Here is a 13,371-nt window from a genome sequence, read left to right as displayed (position 1 = left end):
TGATGGGGAACCAAGAACTCTTGGTTTTGCCTTCCAGTTTTTCTAGTGTAAGGTAAAACATTGCATGTGTAGAACACTAATGGATTTTTTTTAAAATTAGCCTTTTGCACAAAATAAGCAATACATACCATTTAACTTAACAATAAGTGGCCACTGAGATTTCACAAATGTCACAGAATATTGCTGTTTCAGCCTAGTTACTAAACAGTGATGCAGTAGCATTTAGGTATAGAGAGCTTTCAGTTTTGTACAGAAAGGTTAATATTTGAGCAGTGTAGAAAAATTACGTGCATTATTATAATGAAGTAGCCAGCCTAAAATTAGTATTATTTGCTATTATTATTAATGTTCCTTCAGTTTTGGGTTTGTGGACGGTGATGATGACTGGTGTTGGTTCACTGAAGGCAATTTGATCTGTTCACCGGTCACTCTGGCCTGAAAGCCGTCCTGCTGCTTGCAAGGGGTGAGCGGAGGTGGCGTGCCACATGGTCATGTCTTCAGCCTTCATCCACAGCTCTTTGGTTAAAGCTGTCATGGTTGGTTTTGCTCCCCAATTCCTTGCTGCCGGAATTCTAAGAATCTCCAGCTGACAGAGTGGCCTGGTGGTTCATGGGTTCAGTTCTAGACTGGAGTGTCCGAGTTTGTTCTCGTCTGCATGGATTTTCTCCAGGTGCTCCAGATTCGTCCCAGCTTTCAGGAACACACTGGCCAGATTCACTGGCATCTCTGAATTGCCTCTTTGTGTCTGTGTGCATGTAGTCCCTGGAGAGGCTCAGGGTATAGTTCTTACTAGTGTTTTAGGTTTTCAAAATAGGCTCTGGGTTGCTGCAACACATACAAGGTAACAAATGACTTCCTGGTAATGAATGGGTAGTCATGATGAGATTTTTTTTGATTAGTGCCTTTTATCTTAAAGGAAGCCAAAGTGCTTTACATAGATGAAGTGGGTCTTGTGCTTTACAACTGAAGTGCAGCACCCACCTGTGTGGCACACAGTTGCCACTGCTTCATCAGGCCCCCCTGCACAGCAGATCCAGTGGAGAAGGAAGAAATTACTTTACTATGATGAGTGATTGGTTTGTATTTAAGCAGAAATTTAGGGAGGCCAGATGAAAGTCCAGCGTGGAATTTAGTCTGGACGTCAGGGTTTATACCCCTGCTCTTCTCTTACAGTGTCATGGAATCAGGAACTTGTTTTTATGAACCATTAAAGCAAGAATGTTAACAAGGTGGCAGTTTAACCCATTTAGCTAGTGTTTTTTTTAGTCTCTCTCATCCAAATGACAGAATGAATGGAAGCAGAAATAACTCAAAAAATGACTTAGCTCTGCACCACTTAAATCCGTTTGAACCTTCTGCGATATCTGCGTCACTGGAAACTAACCTTGTTAACTGTGAAAACAAACTTGCCTCTATCAGCTTTCTGGATATGAGTGTGTTGTAAGCCTTTGCTGGCATGGAAACAATTTTTGAAGGCTTAAAAAGGTGCATATTGCAGGTGTAATTTTTTGACATGACAGAATCTGAGCCTATTTGAGTTATAAAGCACTTTGGCATCCTTGCTTACCTAATGTCTGAGTGCATAGTACAGTGTGGCATATGCAGTGCCTGAGCAATCTGGGAGAAAACAAGAACTTTGAAACAAGAGGCTTTTGCAGCATTACAGCAAACTGAAAGGAAGCTGTCATGCACACAGATGCGTAGGATCTGAAACCCAGATAGGGGAGGGGACTGTTTGTACAGAGCGCAGCAGGCTGCACCAAAGAGATGGGCTGATTAGTCCTCTATCACATTTGTTGATCTGGTTTTCGTTTGAAAAGGGAAAGGCTTGTCTCTTTCTGTGCACAGTGATGAGTAGCCAGTATTTTTGAATGGCACAGCCAGTGGAGACATAATTAAATTTCTGGGCAAGCTGTGTAGTCAGCAGAACTGGGCAGTGTGCAATATCGAGCTGTGAAAAATCAATGACTGCAGCAAGCAGGAAGAGCAGAGGCTCTGTTTGCTCAGCTCCAGAACAGCTACAGAAAGGGATGGTTCTATAGAAGGGCTGATTATGAATCAAAGCCTTCACAATGGAAAAGTGCCAGCAGGTGGAATTTTATTTACTAACAAATCCTAATAGTCCCTCAAATGCGTCCTGAACTCAGAGGCTCACAGATTTGTTGTGGTAATTGTTGTAACATAACAGAGAATCAGTGAAGTAATATAGAAATTTTAAACATGAGAAGTGAAACCTGCAGAACATATAGGGATAGTCCATCTCGGTGTTGGGGAAAAGGGAACAGAGATCAGAATGCTCGTTGTCCCACAGTCAGGCCATTGATGTGTGTTTGTGTTATCTCCTTCCTTTATTGCGACATTGCTGCACTATTTTTTAAAGAAAGATTAAACCTTGGAGGGGTATTCCGATCCTGGCTTTGTGTACCAGTGTGGGTTCAATGCCTTTTAGAAATGATTTATTTTTTAACTGGAATATCCATCCATGGTATCTAGAGAAGTGTTTTCTACAGTGATTTCTTATTTAAGAAAGTTAAAGTATCTCAGAGAAAATATTCTTTATAGATTGCAAATAGTTTAAGCATTATCAATAACTAAATTAGTTTCTTTTACCATTCAATTTATTTGAACAGATCTGGATTACGTATAGTACAGAGAAAAAAATACTGATGTAAAAAAGTTCTTCCAGTTTGAATATGAGCCTCTTCAACAACTGCATGGCTGAGAAATCAAACATGTAAATAGCCCATAAATACTGTTGGTCAGTATCAGGGGCAGAGATTGGACAGCTGAAAGCTGGAAAAATCTTCTTTCTCTACTGTTCTTTCCCTGACCTCTGTAATTAAATCTTACTCTATCCTACAGCATCCCTAAATAAGCTGCAAGGCACATCCTGTATGACACTGGGATGTCTTTTCTCTAGCTCAGTTGGAATGGATCCGGCTCTGTGGCTACAGACAGTATTTGATTTAGTTGTAATCTCTTAATGGGGGCTTCAGACAGGATGTTGGAATGCCCTTAGGCTGAACAGCACTTCAGATGCCCACAGAGGAAAGAAGAGGATGAATTGGAATTATTGGGTCTTTTGATAACCAGGCAAGTTTTAGATCCCAAATAGATATGCTTTTCAAGGCACCCTCCTTGCCTCTGGTTAAGATGCAACAATGCATGTACAAGCCTTTGAAATAGTTACCATAAATCACAATTAGTACAAATATAGTTTTTCTAGCAAAAGATCTTATTTTAGGAATGTTTGAAAGCATGATCAAAAATCTGTTTAGGCTGTCATAAATCTGTGTTTTGATATGTTACAAACATGCAATATAAATAGTAAATTGCAGGGCTTAAACATTTGATATGCTGATCATATCATAAAGGGCGAATGCGAACGATTGTTTAACTCCTTTTTGAATATTGTCACAATAATACGATTGTATTGATGCAATAAATGCTTCAGTTAGAGAAAGTTAGGAAAATTTTATTCAAATTCAGACATTGCTGCACAAGAAAAGGTCCTTTTCTAGGCAGTTTTTCTTCATTGATCTTTGACAAATTCCATTGTATCAAGTGCTGTTGAATGTAGTTATACATATTCTATTTTCAGTTCCTGAAAAACTTTGATGTCTTGATGTTTGATGTCAGTAAAGCTACAAATATGAAGAGCATAACTGTAGATGGTGTCACATCCATTGCTTTTTCAGGCCATAGAATAAACAATTATCTGTCAAGCTGTCCATTTCTTTTGTAGATCTATTACTCCACTGATGGCACTCTACCAAGCTTGTGAACTACTGGGTTTTACTATGTTTCCCTTTCTGCAACCTTTATCTTTCAATCTGAGCTTCTGGAGTGGAAGGTCTTAGCAGAGAGTAATAGACAGTATGGTAGAATCTCTGGGAAGCCACATATTCGCTGTCTTTTCTGAGCAGTGATTTTAAGGAAGGACTTCATGGCCCCTTCTTTTCCAAACAACATTGTAGAGAATGTGCTATTGTCAGCCTCACAATGACCCATTGTTCTGTGAACTCTCCTACTCGGAGTGTCCATGGTAGGAGGAGGGCTGTCTGCTTCTCTTAGTTTGTTGTTGTTTGCCTCAGGGAGCTGCCAGAGGAATTCACTCAGTGCATGTGTTGATTTACTGCAGATTTACACAGACATGTATGGAAGCCATCAGAGTTGTTATTCTTGTTTATGGACATTGCCTAAATGGATCACTACATAACTGAATTTTAAGCAAAGGGGTTTTAGATGGATGTATATGTGACTTTGCTTAATGACATGCGTTGTTAGTAATATCTCTACATGTTTGTAGTGGCTGACTTCCAAGGGTCTTCTTTCAGGCTTTCTGTGGATTTATATACATTATGACCATGAAATCAATGGCTTCAGTGTCAGATGACTTGTCTTGTGATGCCTGTGTTAGAGAGATGGATTATTTGAGTTAATTGTTCAGATTAGCTTGTCTTGAGTTGCAGGAAGACAAGTTAAAGTGAGCAAAAACTTAAATGTCTTGTTGCACTAAAAGGAAGATACAATGGTTGATTTGTGAGCCAAGTGAACACAGAACAAATTGAAACAATGGTTTGGGCTCCTGGAAAACAAAAGGGCAGGAGGAAGAAAGGTTAGTTAGAGGATCCTGTTGAAGGTAATCAACTGAGACCTGAAATGTTGTGTGAAAGCCTTCACTTAGTTGGGACAATAAGGGTCAAAGCTGGTTAGGTCAGTTTCTGATTTCAAGATGCTACATAGGTGTAACAGAATTCTATTGTGCTTTACGCTTTGTTCCAGCAAAGGAAACAAAGTGTTGTAATACGACTAACTCTTATTTTCACATTTTGTAATTGGGGGGGGGGGGGACATACAATGAATACTATTTTTTCTTAACACCTTATCAGGTAGTCAGATTCTTCTTCAGCACCGTCAGCAACACTACTATGGCGTGAAAGCGCTCTCTCCACTTTTCAGTTGTGCTACATAGCGCTGGGGGGCTGCTGCAAGCGTGTCAGGTTGAATACTACCTTATTGCACAGTGCGCTTCACGGTGAAGGATGCCTGTTAGCGAATCTGCCGTGCGGTATATCTTTAGTCTGGGTTAAATGTCTCAGATCAGCATCAGCAGGTGACGGGCTCACCCTAGCCACAGCAGCAGATAAAGCTCCCAGTTAAATGAACAGCTGTCATGACACCGCATGGTAACCAGAGTTAGCACAGTTCTCCTGGTAGCTCGCAGCCTTGTGAGCAGAAGTAAATGGAGGGTGATTTGCTGCTGGCTCTGCCCTCCCTCTTCTAAAACCTGAAGTGTGTGTTTTAAACCAGTGGTCATGAGCGGAGCTGGGCTGGCAGTGGGTGAAAGACAGAGGGGGGGAAGAGTGTCTGAAACAGCTCCAGCCCTCCTAATGTCGCTCCCTCTGGGGTGCCTTCGTCAGGTCATGTCCCAAAAATAGCAGCGGGCGCCGTTTCAAGTGAAAAACCGCCGGCTTCGGGGCTGCAGCCAGCCTTGGAGTGTGAGATTTCCATGGGAAATAGTTGGCCCCCTTCCAGTGTTTTTTTTGATCTGACTGGCAGATGAGCTCGCAACTCTGGGAAACACATGGGAAACACGTGAGTACAGACTCCACTCACACACACGGACACGCACACGCCCGAGTGTTTCCTCCAGCCCTCACATACCTAACTGGCGGTACGAGCACTGAAAAAGAGGAGTTCACAAGAAGGCACAGCAGTTCATACTGATGCATCTCAGCAGGCCTGTTTTGCACTGCTGTATTTGAAGCGCTCTTTTCTGGCCGCGGGTGCAGAATCAGTGTGGTTTTGGTCCAGAACATGTATTTTGTGTGTGTGGGGGGCGTAAGATTGTATAAAGTACAGCCTTTTATTTTTCGTGTTGAACACATTGTCCTGACTGCTGTCATCAATTAAATGCACATACTTTGTTGCAGTTTTGTCTCTGATCTTCCTTTTTTAACAAGTGTTTTGGTTCTCTTTCCAAGGGGGATTTTTCAGACACTGATCTGTGCTAGATTCCACCTTCCTATTTCAAAGTTGTTTCATAGTTTATTTAGTTTAACACGTGGAATCCCAAGTGATTTACCCCTTAATACCTGAATTGGCAATCATTAGTCTGTACCACACAATCTAGCTGCCACTACAGTTGCTAGAGTCCGTGGAAATCAGCCAGTCTTTGGATCATTTGACTAGTTTTGTGCTGCTGTCTGAGTATTTGTGTGGTAGATTCTGAATTAGAATTTGCCTTCCTTCAGTCTCTTTTGAAGATTATACTATAGTGTACACGATCCATTAATAATCCCATGTTTAACTGAGACAGTAAACATACAGAAAGGCATTATACACACATTGACAATGGGTAAGAGGTAAGGGGAATGAATGTACATGTAATGGGAAATGCTGTGTTCCTCTAGAGAACTATTGGACTGCTTGGCTTTTATGGCAAATACCAGTTGAAGGGGATTATTGCAAGACCGGTTTGTCAGGACCTAATGATTTTTCTTAAGATTTTGGAGAAAGTGGGACTAAGGTTCTTGTTTTTTGGTGCTGTTATACCCGTCTTGCCAGTCTGTATGAAATCAGCCCTGCTGTGATTTGTAAACTCATCTGGAGACCTGAATGCCCTTTTAGTTTTTTCACAGATAGTGGCTGGGTTTGGAAAACCAGCAGACTTTTAACATTCAAATAATTGGCATTAATTGCCGGTCTATCATGTAGATCTTGCTACCTGCATGTTTTTATCCTTGACATTTAGAATTGATGTTATGAAGTAAGGAATCTAGAGCATACTGTATACGTTTTTGAGCTATTCTGTGCATTTGGAAAAAGGAGTGTCTTTATTTCACTTTTGGTCATAACATCTGTATTGTTTTTCAGTGCTGTGTTTGCAATGGTCACAAAAGTTCGACTAGTCTTTTGGTGGAGATAACTTTTCATTTTAAGTTGAATTTTGTGAGCACTGCCAAGGTCTGTGTGACTTGTCTAGATTTTTAGAGCTCTCTGCTGATGTGCTCTTCCGGTTTCCCATCCAGGATCTGTCGGGCTCCATTGATGACCTTCCCACAGGCACAGAGGGGGCCTTGAGCCCTGGAGTGAGTACCTCAGGAGTGTCGAGCAGCCAGGGGGAGCAGAGCAATCCAGCCCAGTCCCCTTTCTCCCCTCATACCTCTCCCCACCTGCCAGGCATCCGCGGGCCATCGCCCTCCCCCGTGGGCTCGCCTGCCAGCGTCACCCAGTCGCGCTCAGGACCACTGTCCCCTGCAGGTGTACCAGGTAGGGCTGCTGGACGGATCCTAGCCTCCTTTTCTGATTACCCACAGTGCGTCTGAAACTGAAACTTAAAAAAACTGACCATTTCCTGATTATTGCTGCTGTACCATCTTGCAGGGACTCAGATGCCCCCCAGACCTCCAAGTGGGCAGTCGGAGAGTATCCTGCACCCTTCCATGAACCAGTCTGCCATGGGGCAAGACAGAGGTGTGTTTTGGAGGTTACGCATACTGGAGTTGTGAGAATGCTGTTGAAATGACGCCAGGGCAGTTTAAGAGTTTGTAAAACTCCTAATTTTGCAAACATTAAAATGACATTGAAAGGGTGAGAACAGTGGCTTAATGCAGTGATTTGGAGTCCATCCTGCCTGTCTTTTGTGACTTGCAGTGTACATGCAGAGGAACCCCCAGATGCCTGCCTATGGGTCCCCACAGCCTGGCTCTGCCTTATCTCCACGCCAGTCCTCAGGAGGCCAGATGCATGCTGGGATGGGACCTTATCAGCAAAACAACTCCATGGGCAACTACGGGCCTCAGGGTGCCCAGTATGGGCCTCAAGGTGAGAGCGAGTGGTCTAGCAGTCTGGCTAAAACCACGTCTGCACGTGCTTGAGTCTGTTACAGTGTCAAAGTGACATAATCTGCACATCAGGAGGGTGTAGCACTTTGTGTAGTAACCTAGTTACAGGACTCCTGCTGTGGATCTTCTGCTATAATGCTGATTATCCAGAATAAATGCCTTGACGTGTTAATTATGAGCTGCTCCTGATGGCCTGTAGTTAGTTTTAAGAAAAGCTTTCAAAGCATTTATGGAATTGTAATGATAGAATATTACAGCTAGCACAGAGTCCAAAGCACCTATTCATTTCCCATTTGCTGGAAATATTTCAGAATTCACCTTGGACACTGTTATTTCACTAACTGTGAACTCAATAAAAACTTAATTAAACCTTGCACTGAAGCTATTGATAAAAACATTGATTTATGAAAACTGCTTTCTGTAGGTACTGATTTAATGTTTCAAATGATAATTGATCATGCATTCCAGAAGGTTCCCTACTGGTATTGTAGCTACTCCTGAAATATTTTGATCGACTTTTCTCCTAGTTGTTTGAACAAACTGGTTATTTTAAATAGAAAATGAATACCCTGAAAATTTCACTTCAAAGTCCCAGTCTTTTTTGAAGGTCTCAACTTCTTGGTGAATTGATTTTTTAATCGTGGATGTTTTGAATATTGTCATTCAGACGAGACCCTCGGTATAAACTGAAGTGTGACCTCAAAATGATTTGCATCAATTCCAAGTGATGGACTTTCTTGTAAGCTCTGAATAGTTCTAAGATAAAAGAGTAAGCATCACACTTTTCAACAAACATTAAAGATGTTAGTTCGCATAGACTGCAAAACAATAAGTTTTCAGGTATATTTAGAATGCGAGACAACCTCTGCTTTTTGGCAAAATGGAATTACTTAATGCATGTAGGCAGTTTTTCCTTTTGTATATGCAAGCTACAGTGCAGGATTGTAGCCTCATTTTATTGCTGAGTGTGAAAGACTATTTGCAGTTTTCAGATATCTTCTCTGAACTGCAGAAATTCATTATTTATCCCAAATAGAAAAGGAAATGTAAAAATTGTAGGGCTTATTAGTGTTGTAAAACCTAAGGAATTTACATTTAAACTGACTCTTAACCTACTGCTTACTCTTAACTTTCTTTTCAAGTGTTCATTGTTGTACCACCCTCAAATAAAAACACAAATTTACTGGGAAGCCGCAGTAGGAGTGAATCTTATCTGGAGAGTGTTGCTTTTTAGTCTTTTTGATTATATCCAGATGAAATTGTGTCAAGTGCAGTGTTGGGATTGTTTTCAGACATCCTCTTGGCAAGTTTTGTATACGCTGCTTGCTTTTCAAGCTGTATAATTTCCCTGTACTGCCCTTTCAGGATTACATTAACCATGTTCAGCTGATTGCAATGAGTGTGAGAGTCAGTTTTTGTATATCCCGGAAATAATATAATAATTTTACAGATTTTCATGTGTGGTCAGTACAGAGACTCCTAGGTCTAGCCATTTGTATTGGTGTCAAGTGCATATAATACTTCTTCATAGTTTTCCCTTTCTTCCTCCTGTTTTAGTGACTTTCTTGTCCATCCGGCAGGTTACCCAAGGCAGCCCAACTATACTGGCATGCCCAACGCCAGCTACCCTGGGCCTGGAATGGGTGGCTCCATGAACCCCATGCCTGGGCAGGGAGGGGGGCCACCATACACAGGGATGCCCCCGGGTAGGATGGGTCCGGGACAGATGGGCACCCGCCCCTACGGCCCCAACATGGGCCCCAACATGGGCAGCATGCCCCCTCAGGTGGGGTCAGGGATGTGTCCTCCCCCAGGTGGGCTCAACAGGAAGGCCCAGGAGGCAGCCGCAGCTGCTATGCATGCAGCTGTGAACTCCTCACACAATAGGTAGGCATTATTGTGTCCATCTACATAGGCTTTATGTCTCGTACTGATGAAAATCCAGGTGTCTGAGATATGCCAAAAATGTATCTTGAAATCCTGTATTCTGAATTCCTGGTTGCTTGCTGCTATTTTGAATTTTAATTCTGGATATCAATAACTGCAATCAGTTTTGAGGGGTGTTGCATCTTTAAATGTTTGAAGTTCACGCATCCTAAATCTAAGTAATTTTGCTTATGAAATTCGGCAATCTTAAAGAAAATGAATTTTAACTATGAGACTCATGTCGGGTTGCTTATACAAATGGTGGGTTTTGTCATCATAAAAATCAAACATATGTCCCTGGTACCAACTGTTTGAACCCCACTTACATCAGGGGGGCCTTGATCCACAAGACAGAACTGACTGCGCTGCATTCATAGTGTTGAAATGATCCCAGCAAGATTTGCTTTAGCCTCTTTGAAGATATAGTATGAAAATAAGTTTCCCATGTTTTTTCATATTTCATGTGACCCCTCTGTAGATGATAGTGGTGTCATTTTAGTTGCATGTAAGCAGCCAACAGAGCAAGGCAAGATGTATCATCCTCACTTATTGCTAAGCCTACCTGCTCAATTCATTGCAGCTGCTACTGAGCTGAATTTAGGTCTGGTGTAGCCATTTCATTATTCCCAGGAAAGTGTAAAGAAGCCAGTCTCTTGGAAGAGTGCTTTTAAATAGGGAATGTTAACTGTAGAAGGCAGGCAGTCACATGGCACACAGAGCAGGATTCTGTGGCTGCTGTGCTGTCTCCATAATTGTCCTCAGCCTAATTAGCTTTGTTCTGTGTTAAAGGTCCTAATGAGCAACAGGCTGGCTGGAAGGCTGAAATCTGGGAATTGATTAGACAAGCCTTCAGGGACAGGAGCTGTGCAGCTGTCAGTGAGATAAGTTAGGTGATATAGGCAGATAGACAAGCAGAAGGAAGGCAGGAAATTGATGACCAGAGAGGAGGAATAACGTCAGGAAGACAGGCTAAACATCCTGAGCAAGCAGCAGATCAGAGATGGCAAGACAGTGCCTTCTGTTTACTGAACACGTCTGTGCCGAGCTGCTGACCTGGGAAACCAAAAAATGAGGAGGACAGGTGAATGAGAAGACAGGCCTGTTCTAGCTGTGTGGTTATGTATCAGGGCTGGCAAAGCAATATCTCTTCCATTTAAACCCCATTCCTCAGAGCTGTAGCTTTACATCCAGCATTCCTGCAAAAAAACATCTCACACCTTCTACGTCTGAGTCATCTGTTCATTTTTCAATCTGTAAAACCCCTCTGATATGGCTTCCCAGAATGGCTGATGTATACTTCTTTGGTCTTAATTTGAGTAAAAGGTTTAAACAAGACTTTTATTTATGCATTAAAGCGTGTCCAGATCAGTGCATTAACTTCATGAGATATCCAAATAAGTTGGTTTGGACTGGTTGAACTTCTTAATCTCAGTGCTCTGATAACTTTAATATTGTATCTTGCTGGAATATGTCTGTCTATGTTGGAAGTTATTGATGCTTTAATTGGTGTCCTTTTTGTGTATTGGAATAATGAGTACTTCAGGTTTTAAAGAGTCTATTTTGTATGCTTTGTATTCCAGACCACCTGGGTACCCCAACATGCCCCAGAGTGGCATGATTCCTGCTGGCACCCCCTATGGACAGAGTATGAACAGCATGCCTGGGATGATGAACCCCCAGGGACCCCCCTACCCCATGGGAGGCAACATGCCCAACAACACTGCTGGTGAGAAAGCACTGGAGCCTTTGTGGTGCTCAGAGTACATGTGCAGATGAAAGCTGTGCTTCTCAAGCCATATTTCTCAATGACAGCACATTTCGGCTGCAATTGATTTCTTTAGCACATATGGATAATTCTTCTTGAAAAATGGAAGCATTATTGGGCTTAATTAGGAAAAGTATTCTAACTAGTGTTTCCAAAATGCGAGAACCAAACTCACAAGCGACTCCAATGTTGTATTGCATGAGCAGTTCGCTAGTTAACCCTTCTAAACTTGTGACCACAATCCTGCTGTTTCAGTGTCGGACCCGGTAAATTACATTGTGAATTGCATGCCAATAGCTGCAGGGGAGTTAGCATCAAATGCAACGTCTTAAGTGTTCAGTGTTCAAATTTAAAAAGTGCCAGCTGCTGCTTCACTAGGAGCAATAAGATACAGTATTCGGCAGCTGTGTTAGTCATTTTAATATCTTCTAAAGATAGATATAAAAGATTTTTGCAGTTTTGAAGTATTGATTTTTTTCCCTTTCCTAGGGATGGCTCCCAGTCCTGAGTTAATGGGTCTTGATGTGAAATTAAACCAAGCCCAGAAAATGAACAACAAGGCAGATGGGACTCCCAAACCTGAAACAAAGTCAAAGGTAATAAATTAAACTCTTATCGATGAGGTGTTAATCCCTGCCTTGTGGGACATAGTGTGCAATCTTCAGATATGCTGTTCAGTAGAAAATGGCAAAAAGAATATGCCCTGCATATCTTAAAGGAAAAAGTCCTGAATTTGTGATGTTCTAGTGGTATGTTAGCATAGTATGATAGCTATACTGCGGGCTTTTCTCAGTTATTTTGAGAATAAATACACTTTGGATTTTTAAAAATGGTTTCTTTGTGTTCATGGTAACCAAATAAGGAAGAACAAATTTTGAATAGGGCAGCACCATGCAGTATTGAGTACTTCTGAGCCTCGTCTTAGTGCCTTCCTAGACTCCCGCACAGAGCCCTCTCCCTGAACCCTGTCTGAATTGTAGAAGTCGAGCTCTTCCACGACGACCAATGAGAAGATCACCAAGCTGTACGAGCTGGGCCCAGAGCCGGAGCGGAAGATGTGGGTGGACCGTTACCTGGCCTTCACTGAAGAGAAGGCCATGGGGATGAACAATCTTCCTGCTGTGGGCCGCAAGCCGCTGGACCTCTTCCGGCTCTACGTGTCTGTGAAAGAGATCGGGGGGCTCACACAGGTAGGACTGCAACAAACTGGTCATTATCCTAGTAGACCACATTATTCTGAAAGGGCCAACATTAACTTTTGAACCCTTTAAAGGGGAAAAATCAAACTCTACATGGCACTGGAAGTCTGCGGATTTAAAATCAATTTTCAGTCATTGTCTTAATTGCTTGTTCTTTTCAGTATCATGCCCTTAAAGGTATTTGCAGACGTCTTTTTATTTTTAATGTCAGTAGCCTCAAATGGTATAAGCAGTTTGGTAATCTAAACTTAATGGGCCACTGATGGAAATTGACAATTTGCCTACACCTTTTTTTGTTTAAAGCTTAATTACCTTTAATTTAACTGCTTATTTAACTGAAGGAGCAGACTGCTTAAGTTGTTTTTTTCTGTTTGTGAAAATAAACCCTAAAGAAACAGCTGAATCTATGCAAGTCACAATCTATGTTCTATGTGACCCAGTATGCGTGCTTTGTGAAAGGGTTACTTACAGAATTAAAGGACGATATTGGAATTTTGTTTATTGATAATGTGATTCATTTGGTTGCATTTCTAAATGGACTGAGTTTTAGAAAACATGCTTTTAGTGCTTGAAGCAAATACCTGTTGGCTTTATTGCTGGATAAAAAGGGTCTACTTTTGTGAAAGAGGAA

The 13,371-nt window shown here is 41.8% G+C and overlaps 1 protein-coding gene across 1 annotated transcript in view; it reads left to right on the top strand.

Moving 5' to 3' along the window:
- Window positions 1–13,371, top strand: part of LOC102689928 (AT-rich interactive domain-containing protein 1A) — a 68,924-nt gene that overhangs the window by 43,931 nt on the left and 11,622 nt on the right. Inside the window, exons 5-11 of the mRNA XM_006631269.3 lie at window positions 7,035–7,275; window positions 7,390–7,479; window positions 7,660–7,830; window positions 9,431–9,737; window positions 11,357–11,502; window positions 12,031–12,137; window positions 12,522–12,731. Of these exons, the coding sequence (XP_006631332.2) occupies window positions 7,035–7,275; window positions 7,390–7,479; window positions 7,660–7,830; window positions 9,431–9,737; window positions 11,357–11,502; window positions 12,031–12,137; window positions 12,522–12,731 (1,272 nt within the window). The remainder of the gene's footprint in view (window positions 1–7,034; window positions 7,276–7,389; window positions 7,480–7,659; window positions 7,831–9,430; window positions 9,738–11,356; window positions 11,503–12,030; window positions 12,138–12,521; window positions 12,732–13,371) is intronic.

This window comes from Lepisosteus oculatus, chromosome 11 (assembly GCF_040954835.1).
Source record: "Lepisosteus oculatus isolate fLepOcu1 chromosome 11, fLepOcu1.hap2, whole genome shotgun sequence".
Classification (NCBI taxonomy): domain Eukaryota; kingdom Metazoa; phylum Chordata; class Actinopteri; order Semionotiformes; family Lepisosteidae; genus Lepisosteus; species Lepisosteus oculatus.
This window is presented reverse-complemented; position numbering and strand designations above follow the sequence as displayed.